This window comes from Trifolium pratense, linkage group LG3, assembly GCF_020283565.1.
Source record: "Trifolium pratense cultivar HEN17-A07 linkage group LG3, ARS_RC_1.1, whole genome shotgun sequence".
NCBI lineage: Eukaryota > Viridiplantae > Streptophyta > Magnoliopsida > Fabales > Fabaceae > Trifolium > Trifolium pratense.
Window position 1 is genome coordinate 23,991,562 of NC_060061.1, and position 12,393 is coordinate 24,003,954.

Below are 12,393 nucleotides of genomic sequence, written 5' to 3' on the forward strand. Positions count from 1 at the left end.
TCTCAAACCGGAAGAAAGGCAATGTATGGAGGAAATGTCAAGGAATTTGGTTCCGCCTAAGAATATAATGTCCACATTGAAAGATAGGGATCCAAACAACAAGACAACGACAAAGCAACTCTACAATTTAAGTCATCGATTAAAACTTAAAATGACGGCATCAATGACTGAAATGCAACACCTCTCAAAAAGACTTGTCGAGAACGGGTATTTTTTCAAACATAGAACGGTTGTTGCAGACGGATCTGAACATGTTCAAGACATTTTCTTTGCACATCCTAGATCTATAAGTTTGTTCAATTCTTTTCCTACTGTGCTTTTGATGGATTCGACATACAAAACAAACAAATACAAAATGTCGTTATTTGAGATTGTCGGATTCACTTCAACTGGGAGAACTTTCAATGTTGGATTTGCTTGGCTTACCAATGAAAAAAAAGACAACTTCACTTGGGCTCTAGAACAGTGTGTCAGTCTTTTAAGGAATGAGGACGTTAGACCGAAGGTGATTGTCACCGATAGGGATTTGGCTCTGATGAATGCAGTTGCTGAGGTATTTCCAACATCGCCTGCAATGGTTTGTCGTTTTCATATAAAAAAGAATGTGAGCTCTAAGATGAAGGAAATTGTGAAAATCAAGAATGGAGAGAATGAGAAGCAGACTGATGTGTGAGATCAAATCACCGCTGCTTTTAATGATGTGTTAGAGTCGCCCACGAAGAAAGAATATGCTGACAATGTTATGGTGTTTAGGGAGCTTTGTGCGAGGTGGCCAAAGTTTTTGCGTTATGTTGAAGAGACTGTCCTAGACACTGATAAAGAAAAAGGTTGTCAATGCTTCAAATGTACCCCGTTGGTTTCGGCGAAAGCTATATCAATCTCCTCTCGCTCAACTCCTAGATCTGAACTAACCATGTCAGCCCCTTCTCCCCTTGACATCTTCGTATGGTTCAAAAACTTTCCTTGGATTGGAAGATGTAACAGACATTGGACATCGTCCAATGTGATGTCGAGCTCACCTAATGGAAGGTGGAAAGTACTTGTTTCCGGATGCCATCTTTCAACAAATGGCCATATAACCCCATAGTCAAGTACGCTAAAATTGACACGGGTAAGCGGCTCCAATCCCGATGCTTCAATATTGGATCCCAAAACCACCTCTCACTACGAGGCGGTTTGACGATATTTATAACCTTTTTCCCGCTAGCTTGGCAACGCAGAGTCCTCTTTAAAACCTGAAAAATTCCAGCAACACAAAACATTGAAAACTTAATTAACATAATCACGGTATTTAAAACAATTAATACATTTAATAAAATAATTAATACATTTAACGGTACCTCGTGATCATCTGGTGCTGCATCCCATATCGGAACCGCCCTATGATTTCCGTATTGTGTTAATAATGACATATCACTTGGTCCTCCTCCGTAACCCTCATTTACTGCATCTCGTCGTGGTTGCCGTGGTCGCTGTTGCGGTGTCTGTCGTGGTGGTTGTTGCGGTTCTTCAGGTTGTGGTTCTTCAGGTTCGCCATACTCGGCATCCTGATTTAGAAATTGATTCGCGTCAAACTCATCATCAGCATTTTGTGTTTGGCTTAAACGTGACGGTGTACGCGTACGCGAACCACCCGCCTCAGCATCATGTGTTCCTCGCGCCGGAGTTGGTCCTTGCTGCTTACTACGACCTCGTTTTGCAGGGCGATTTGCAGCAAGCTCTCTACGAGCGGAAGCATTTGCATTGCTTTCCTTTCCATGCCTACCTCTCCCAATATTTTCTTCCATATTTATCCTAACATGGAAAAAAATCTTCACACTCAATACAATCTTATAAACTATGATAAATTCAACTACAATTCAATCAACATTTAATCCTAACACCTATGGAAACATTATTCGTATGGAAGCACATTTAATTTGACTTAGACATTTTGTCGAACACGTAGTGTAGACCATAATACCAACTAATGACATACACAAATTGAACCTAATATCACATGCATTCATGTTAACATCTAACTAAACTAACAACTAACCATTAATTCAGCAATTCAAACATAGAATTTTGAGATAGAAAATTACTCAGGGAGGGAAAAAAACATAGAAAAGAGTGAATGTGATAAGAAAAACATGGAATGAGAAAAGAGTGAATGTAAATGTATGGAACTTACTTGATTAAGAATGGTTTGAGGTAGGATGTTGAAGTTTTCCACAAAATCGCACAAGAGGATGAAGGAGTAGTTTTGTTGGTGTTTAGAAGAAAAAACGTAACTGAAATGAGAAGTTAAGCTTCTGTTTCTATATCAGTAAACTTCGGTTTACAAAGCTCAAAGTAAAGAGCGAACGATTTCTATTAACCGAATTTTTTTAAAGTTCGATTCGTATAACCCGAAACACCGTGCAGGGGCAAAAACATAAGTAAGGGGGTATAAAAGAAACGTGGGGAGCCTAAAGAGAAAATATCATCATCCATTGATGATTGATGTTTTCTTTTTAGGCCCACGGTTCTTTTTCCCCCTCTGGATTTTACTTTTTTACCCTTCAATAAAAATTTCGGTTTCTACGAACCGAATTTTTTTTGTCTTGAAAACAAAATTCGAAAAAAAAATTTGGTTTCTGTTAACCGAATTTTTCCTAAATTTGAACTAAAAAAAACTTCGGTTTCTACGAACCGAAGTTTTTATTAAAGGAAAAATTTGAATATTTGGGGGTATAAAAGATATATGAGGGGCCTAAAGAGAAAACATCGCATCCATTTGTTACACCCGCAATACACCCAAACCCAACTCACCCAAAATTTAAAATATGAGATTTACTTTTGTCATTTACATATTTTTTTGCGCATCCTACAAATTTACCAAAATACTCTCGTCCGCTACTTCAGTAAGTAGCGGACATTTCCAAAACACACTACCTTTATAATGTCCGCTACATAAGTAGCGGACGACATTTTTCAAAAATTCTTATTTTTATAACGTCTGTTACTTAATTAGCATAAGGGTAAAAAACAAAAGATGTAAGACATACGAGTAACCGATAAGATGACAAAAGGAGATCTCTTAAAATATTAGGGTCGAAATGAACCATTTGTGCTCGATCGTGGGTTAGGCCGGCTAGATTTTTGGCCCAAACCATCCAACCTAGCTCGTTGTCCATCCCTACAAAAGATGAAAACATCAGAGAAAAAATTTCCCATTGATGATTGATGTTTTCTTTTTAGCCCCATGCTTCTTTTTCCCCCTCTGGATTTTACTTTTTTACCCTTCAATAAAAATTTCGGTTTCTACGAAACCGAATTTTTTTTGTCTAGAAAACAAAATTCGAAAAAAAAAAAATGGTTTCTATTAACCAAATTTTTCCTAAATTTGAACTAAAAAAAACTTCGGTTTCTACGAACCGAAGTTTTTATTAAAGGCAAAATTTGAATATTTGGGGGTATAAAAGATATATGAGGGGCCTAAAGAGAAAACATCGCATCCATTTGTTACACCCGCAATACACCCAAACCCAACTCACCCAAAATTTAAAATATGAGATTTACTTTTGTCATTTACATATTTTTTTGCGCATCCTACAAATTTACCAAAATACTCTCGTCCGCTACTTCAGTAAGTAGCGGACATTTCCAAAACACACTACCTTTATAATGTCCGCTACATAAGTAGCGGACGACATTTTTCAAAAATTCTTATTTTTATAACGTCTGTTACTTAATTAGCATAAGGGTAAAAAACAAAAGATGTAAGACATACGAGTAACCGATAAGATGACAAAAGGAGATCTCTTAAAATATTAGGGTCGAAATGAACCATTTGTGCTCGATCGTGGGTTAGGCCGGCTAGATTTTTGGCCCAAACCATCCAACCTAGCTCGTTGTCCATCCCTACAAAAGATGAAAACATCAGAGAAAAAATACAAAGAGCAAACCTCGTGAAATTTGACAACGGCAAATCATAATGCGATATTTAAATTAATTAAATTTCTTTTTGGACAAACTCATATTAAAAAGAGATTAAATCCAATTTGTTAGACACATTTGAAAATATAATAACTTCATCTTTTTTAATATAACTTCATTTATTACAAAAGCAAGCTTATCTCGTATTACTGTAAATAAAATGAACAATGCAAATTGGAAACAATTTCAACACTTGAAGATTAACCGTAAATCCACAATCCACTTTATTGCTTGCAGTAATCCATAAGCTTCTTCTTCTTTCACCAACAAACAAGAAGAGTAAATCATCATTTTGACCTTTATAAATTTTCCTTCATGACCCCTCAAAGACATACCAATCTCCATCTTATTTATTCATAAATAAATGTCACACTGAAGTTACACTTCAACTGATTAAGGAATGTGGAGAGTAAAAATAGAGAAGATCATAATTCACATTTTAAAAATTTGTTCGGGTCTAGTTCAACTCTACAAAATCAAATTGTCAGTTATAAGGTAAAGATGAACCATTTTCACATTACAAAGTTTTATAAGATTGATTCAGATCAAACTCAAATTCTACTATCACTATTTCGGATTTGCAGTCTTTACATTTAAAATTTCCACATCCACTTACATTTACCGCAAAGAAATTGTATGATGATAAGATTTCTGAACGTAGAGAATTCAAATTCCACCATTTCAGAACTTGTGATTCTTCCTTATGATATACAATTTAAGCTAAAGATAAATTTTTTTCCAAGAATAATCTAACACATCACCAATATGAAAGAAAAGCTCTGCAAGACTTTTGAATTGTCCATTTTCCCCCTCAATGATCTCCCAAATATGGACATGATACCAAAACTAGACACTTACTGGACAAATGATAAAGACATGTACGGTTTTTTCCAAGGTTGTACATATATCACAAGCCACACAGATAAATGCATTATTGATTTAATCAGTAAGCAGTATCTGCAAGAATTCCAACAAATAGCTTACACTATGTGGTGGGACATATGTAATTTCCAAACTGTTTTTTAGTCACCTACCATATCTATGATCTGAAACCAAATATGAGGAAGTTGAATTGTGTTTAATAAAAACCATATATTTAATCTTTAAAATATCAAATTCTCTGATTTACCCTTTTCATTCAAAATTTACCTTTTATTAATCAAACAAAGTTCAATCCCCCCCAAAAAAATCAAATTAAAGTTGCTCACTTACATATACAACACTATATAGTAGTTTTAAAGGAGAGACACCAACAATGAATTAGTTCAAGTCGTAAAGGTCTTGGTCCCTTAAACATGTGGTAAGGTGTTCGATTTCTGACTCATGCCTATAGAGAAAATTTGGTTAGAAGGGGAGAACACACCTTGTATGGAGAAAATTGATGACTCATGCGTATGGAGAAAATTTGGTTACAACGGCGGTGGAAACTACATATTAATATCACGGTAACAAAAAAAATAGGCTTACATGATCAATTTGTCCTTGTAAGTTCGCGATATTTTGATTTTCGTCCTTGTATCTTTTTTGTTTTAAAATAGTCCCTGAATGTCCAAATCCTTTTGGTTTTAGTCCCTGCCGTTTCAAAAATGATGACGTGGCAAACGAGAATGATGATGCTCAATCATCTACTTAGAGAGACCAAATTCAAAAATGAAATTGCAGAGAGGGACAAAATCCAAAAAACGAAATTAAACCAAAAAACATATTTTTCTTCTTTTTTCTCCAAACCAAAAAATGGACTTATATTTCTCTAAATCCAGAAATTTGTGTTGAAGGTACTTAAACGATATTTTCTTCTTCTTTCTTCAATTTTCATTCTTCTCTCTAACCTAAAATTCCATAAAACTTTTTAACCAACAAAAAATTGAGTTTACTGATACACCATTTATTTTGATTTAATCAAAAGATCATATATTAATTTACTAATCACCATCTTCAAAATTTGACATGAATTTTTAATCAAATAAATTTTTATATTGTAAATTTTGAGTTCCATTATAAACTCTATTGTAAACTTTGAACCTAACCCAAGACATTCATCATCCTCAAATCTCAACCAAATGACTTATGTTGAATCTAGCACTATTGATGAAGAAGAAAAAAGAGAGAAAGAAAAAATATGAAGATGGAGAAGAACACATTTGATTTATAGGTAAAAGGAGAATATCTTTTTAATACTATCAACACAGGTTTATGGGTTCAGAGAAATATGAGTCAATTTTTGGGTGTAGAGAAAAAAGAAGAAAAATATGATTTTGAGTTTAATTTCGTTTTTTTTGTTTTGGTCCCTCTCTACAATTTTATTTTTGGATTTGGTCCCTCTAAGTGGATGACTGAGCGTCATCATTGACACATCATCCCCGTTTGCCACGTCACACACTGCCACGTCAGCCTCCGTTTGTCAAGTCATCATTTTTGAAACGACATTTAACATTATGGACTAAAACCAAAATAATTTTCACATCTAGGGACTATTTTAAAACAAAATAAAAATACATGGACGAAAACCAAAAACTCGTAAACTTACAATGACGAATTGATATTTAAGAAAAAAATATTAAAGGAGAGAGACTAGACAAGACAAATTTTTCATCAATTAAACAATACTCTAGCACCACAATGTGTGTACACTTGCAATATTCAATACTTCAAGTAGTTAATAAACTTCTCTAAAATGAATTTTTTAGGAGAATTCGAGTATGATTATTTACGAAACTAAATTTTATCAAATTTTATTTATTTGAAATTTGGATAACCATAATCTCCTTTTTACAACAAGAGAGTTAGGTACCGTTTGACCTAGTTTTTTTTTCTCTTCTTTTGAGCTAGGTCAAACGATACCTTAATATAAAATAAAATCTTATATAGACAACATACACAAAAATAAAACCTAAAATCCATATAAAACGTCCACACAACTAATTATTACAATAATGTAGCATTTATAGATTTTTTTCTCCTTATACCCCCACTTTTTATTCGGTAATATCCCTGTTTGGGGACAAAAGCTGAAGCTGCGCAGGTGCCTACACATGGCGGAACTGAGCATCACGTCATGCCAGGCAGGATAGCGGAATTGGCAGTCTTGCCATGTGCAGGGGATGGTGGAAACGAGAGGCACGCCATGCTAGGGAGACGACATAATTGGCAGTCATGCCATTGACTACTGTCGTGCTGCTGCATGGGAAATCAGTTTTGGTTTTTTTTTATTCACCTCTCATATCATTCTATAAATATTACACTCTACACTTTCATTTTTCACATACTAACTTCATCTTCTTCATTTTAATTGTGCTCATTCACTTTTTACACTGTTTATTTTATAAGAGATGACATCTTCTTCCAATGTTCGTGACAACTATTTATCATCAACACCTCTATTTTCTGTGAAATTTGAAGGCCGCCAAGAACATTTTAAATTAGCGATTGACAAATTGAGTTCTCTTTCTGCTTTAAAGAGTAAGATTCAAGAAATGTTCTTGTTCAAAAACAATGACCCACGTCATGATGTGTAACCACAATATACCAATATCCCACACTCATATACCCAACAACAAGAACAACATACAATCTTCACACAACAATTTACCCAACAACAACAACATACCTATATCCCAGATCCACCATCATTCACCCAACAACAACAACATACCCATATCTCAGACTCACTATCATTTACCCCACAACAACAACATAACTCTACTCCACAACAACAACCATTTACCCAACATCCGATGTCGATGTCATATAGTGAATCCGATTTTGTGACCTTATTTCCACAAACGCGGAATTTCTTCGACTTCGACCACGCCAACTTCGAATCACCGGGAACTCAACGTTTCAGTGGGAATTTCAGAAATCTTTACCAATCCGGTGAATCTACACAACCCCAACCAACCCAACAACTCCCTCAGGAATTCACGTGGGCAGAATTATTGGGCGATTATTTAAACTCAACGTGGGCTCAAGGTCAAGGTTCGACGTCGGCTCCGGTGGAACACGCCTCTCCGACAACACAAGTTAAAAAATTTCTTGGAGTGAATGAGAATAATCCAGACCATGACAACGGGGATGAAGAATTATTTGGACTTGGACTTCGCCTCGTAATCGCCCCCCTTGTGGCACCGGTGGACACATGTAGTTTTAGTGTGTATTATTAGTACTATTTTAATAAAATATATTTCGCAATGTCTATATTTATTTTAATTTTTTTCATAATAATGTTTAGTTTTATTAATTATTATTATTATTTTAAAAAAATAATTTAAAATGGCCATTTTTGCCCAGAAAACGTAAAAATAAAATTTCATGTTGTTGTGCTGTCTCCAAACAGAGGAAAATGAACGGAAAACAAGGCAGTCAATGGCGTGACTGCGAATTCCACCATCTTCTGCACATGGCGTCAGTGGGAATTCCGCCATCCTGCCTTGCATGGCGTGAACCTCGATTCCGCCATCTTCCAGGACCTGCACGCGACAGATTTTGTCCCCAAACAGGGGTATTGCAGAAATATTTTCGAAAACGGGGGTATTACAGAAATAAACGAAAAAAGTGGGGGTACAGGGAGAAAAAAATCGCATTTAGATTATATGATGAACTCTAACTCAAATTAGAGATATAAATGACTAAAATAATAAGAGTTATTTCAAAATAGGTGAGTAAAAGAATGAATTTGTATAATATTTATGATAAATGACTAAAATAATTATTTTTAAAGTAAAATAATCGAGTAGCTTATGATATAGTTCAGACAGCTCGTTTTAATGCTAGTCACCAAATTTTTATTATTCCCCCCCACCTTGTATTAAAACTACAATTATGAATGAAATGCACTAGGTTTGTTTTTGTCAAAAAGAAAAAGTAAAAAAATTTCAAAATAAATTTAGAGCAGAAGATAAAGGACAAGAAAACATCTATGACTAATGCAACAATTTTTAGACAAAAAGATCTCTAGATTTTTTATAATACTATATTTATAGGTTCTACACAAAAATTAATTATAAATTATTTGTCTTACAAATACAAGGAAGTTAAAAAAAAAATCCACAAAAGAAAAATGAGAATAAAATCTACACGTGAAGCCATAAAAGAATACAGTATATTATAAAATGCTACTGTGCATTTGGGTAAGCTGACAAATTATTATTATTATTGTTATTATTATTATTATTATACTCAAAAACAACTATATTCATCTATTCAAATTTATAGGGAATACATGGATCGAAATCATTACAAATTCAATTTCATTAAAAACTAATAGGGATGAATCCTCACAGCATCATAGTTAATAGCATAAAACGGCATAATGTCAAGAATAATAATGTATCAGCAACGTTGATGATGCTAAAGTCACTGAATCTGCGCTGAGTTGGGATCGAACCAAACCTGTAAATCTGAACAAAAGCAAACATCATATCAAGACAGGATAAAAACCGTACTAAGACGGGAAATAAAAAAAAGACTCCGCACTATTGAAGCTGGCAAATTATTTATTCTATATACAAGTTGCCCTTGGTGAGCATTTGATTATTAAAAGATGCATCCACTTGTTTGGCATTGGTAGGCAGAGACCCGTGACTGATGGAGTATTTACCTTAATCTGTAGGTGTAGCATAATTCTTAGATAAATATATCTTCCCTCAATTTTTATTTTTATTTTGACAAATCCCCTCAAAGTTATAAGTGATTTATGTATGATTAAGTAGTATAATAATGATATTTATAAAATTAAAAAAAAAAGTAGTATAATAATGATTGTTGTAAAAAGAAAAAGTAGTATAATAATGATTGTTATTTTTGGCAACCTCATGACATGCAGGGGTCAGAGTTCAAATCTCGATCATCCCACTTATCAACTTTTAGGAAATTCTATTTTATCTTTTAGGACTAATTGTTCTACATTATTTCCTTGGGGTGTAAGGCCTAGTCCCCCTATGTAATATGAGTTATAGGTGGAAGATGAGGAAGGATGAAGATGTCAACATAGTTGAGATATTTATTCATCTCTTGATATCAAGATGCTCTTAAATTATAAAATAAAAAAAACTATTTGACCAAAAACAAAAGAATTTTGAAGCTAAAAAAAAATGATTACCAAACTTTTTAGCTTTTTTCCGAAAGCTTTTATTTTCACTTTTAACTTTCAGATAGCTTTTAAGACCTAAAAAAGTCAAGCCAAACGATAAGTAGGTTTTGATGGAACTTAAATCCAAAATATTTGAACTCCTTAATTTTAGATAATAATTTTATTGTACTTAAGATATTGAATTTACGTTTTTAAATTAATAGTTTAACTATTTTAAATTCGCTATATGTTTTTTATATAATTTTTACTATTTTTGGTATCATATATTACTAACAAGTAATCCCTATAATATGAGATAATACTTATGCAATTCATACACATTTTGCTCCAATGGTGATACTACTTTGAGTATCTTACATTATTAACAAGTGACCTCTTTTATATTTATTTTTTTAAACTTAAATTGATGATATTAAATAAGGTATTGTATCATCAATTTTGATATTTATATCTCACGTAAGTAACACTATATCTCACGTCATGAATATGGTATCAGCAATTTTATTGTTTAGAGCACGTATATTAAAGTTGTCAAATAAGTATTAAATTTGAAAGTCCTACTTTTAAGCCCATTAACAATGAGTTCTATAGAGGAAAACTTTTTTTAAGTGGTTTAGTGGATAAAAATTTCATCCTTGAGGTGAATAAGTGGGACATCCAAGGTTCGAACCTCATCCCCTGTATATATTGTTGGATTTTTTATTAATTTATTTTAAAGTTATTTTATTATTGTTATTATTATATTGATTGGTGATGAACGTTATTATTTGCTTAGTCAATTAGCAGTTTCTTTTTTATTGTGGCAGTAATACTCAATCAATCTTAATAAATATTTTAATTATGGTTTTGCCTTGGGAGAAAGATTAAGCAATGATATATTGCATATACAAGGAAGACTGATCAGTATATATATATAAGGGTGAACGAGAGAGAGTAAGAAGAGAGGAAATGAAGTGACACTAGTAAAATATATAATAATACTAAGTTCCCACGAGCATCCAAAAAGTTGTTCTATGAGACCTTGCTAATTCACGTGCAGTGCTAGCAAGAAGTGACTGTTGTATCCTGGAGGGTATTAGCTATGAGACCAACTGCACCGGGTAACTTACCTGTGGTGGCGAAATACTCTTAAGCCCAGTGCATTGCACGCCTCAGTCAATAATGCGATAAGTTCTTCTTGTTCTATAATTTTATTTTATTATTTATCTTATTTTATTTCTTGTTCAATAATTCGATACTGTTATTTTATTTGTTCTAATATTTCTTTGATTTATTATTATTGAAATAATTCTATGTAATATTTTTCCAACAATCTTAAGAGTATTTATTTTTTAATTGGCATAGAATTATTATTACTATTATTATTATAAAGTATGTTACTAATTTAATTTTGAGATTTGTTTATAGGGCTGCTAATGAAAAATGATTGGCGCAATCAGTAGTGGAGAAATTTTATTATGTTCTGTTTTGCCTTTATATTCGATTGGTGATACAATAATAAATTTTGGTCTTGATAGATACCTGTAATAAGAATATTGTGGGAATTAGGAGTTCCAGTATATGCTTGTCTACATGGTGCTTAAAAGGTTTTGAGAATAGTCATCCCCATCAGTGTCATGTTGCGTTGATTTTTATCACTAGTTAAAATTGAAATTGTGGGCAATATATCTGGAGTTTGGTTAACCTGATGCTACGGGAAAATGGTGAATAAGTTTCTGAAAGTTGTATCTTCATATATATATTTTATCCAGGTTCTATCTATTCTACCTTATTTAATTCTCTTTATTTAAGGATGATTTATTTGTGTTAGTTACAAACCATGTCCATATGTTTGAGTGCCTTATTTGTACATATGCTATGAATCGGTGGATATGAGTACTTAATTTTTTGTGGAAATGATATGTTCAAATTGTGAACTTGTTTTGAATATGCTTAGTGATATAGTAATTTTATGAATTTCAAGCTGTTACTCGTTTTGCTTTGTTCGGTGCTTATAAAATTGTGTATTGACTTGAAGTAATTTTTTTTTATGCCGAATTTGTGTGTCATTTGTTTTCAATATGACACGTTATTATTATTTTTTATCAATATGCAACTGTCAAAATAAGGGGGGGTTTATATTGAGTTTATTATCATGTTAACATATTTAGAGTTTCTAGTATTTTATATTTTGAAATTGGCATTTGTGAATTCAAGATGATATATGTATGTGCACTTGTTTAATCTGTGTGAAAGTGTGTGGGTTATACAACTCATAATAAGAATTTTATCATGACATGTTTAATATAATAATTTATGTGTGAAAATATATCTATTTGGAAAATTTTAGTTTAATGTGAAATATT

General features: G+C 32.9%; 1 protein-coding gene across 1 annotated transcript; it reads right to left on the minus strand.

Moving 5' to 3' along the window:
* Positions 1–831: 831 nt before the first annotated feature.
* On the minus strand, positions 832–1,787 carry LOC123914816. Its single transcript, XM_045965989.1, has 3 exons — positions 1,341–1,787; positions 1,159–1,235; positions 832–1,057 (listed from the first exon to the last, which is right to left on the minus strand). Exons 1-3 carry the CDS (start codon positions 1,785–1,787, stop codon positions 832–834), a joined length of 750 nt encoding a protein of 249 aa, XP_045821945.1.
* Between the last annotated feature and the right edge of the window lie 10,606 nt (positions 1,788–12,393).

Bases quoted from the DNA above. Each gene is read 5' to 3' on its own strand.
- LOC123914816 (XM_045965989.1), bottom strand. From the start codon at position 1,787: ATGGAAGAAAATATTGGGAGAGGTAGGCATGGAAAGGAAAGCAATGCA. The intron at 1,236-1,340 runs GTACCGTTAAAT...GGAATTTTTCAG, and splicing joins CAGCACCAGATGATCACGAG to GTTTTAAAGAGGACTCTGCG. The intron at 1,058-1,158 runs GTGGTTTTGGGA...ATTTGTTGAAAG, and splicing joins AAACCGCCTCGTAGTGAGAG to ATGGCATCCGGAAACAAGTA.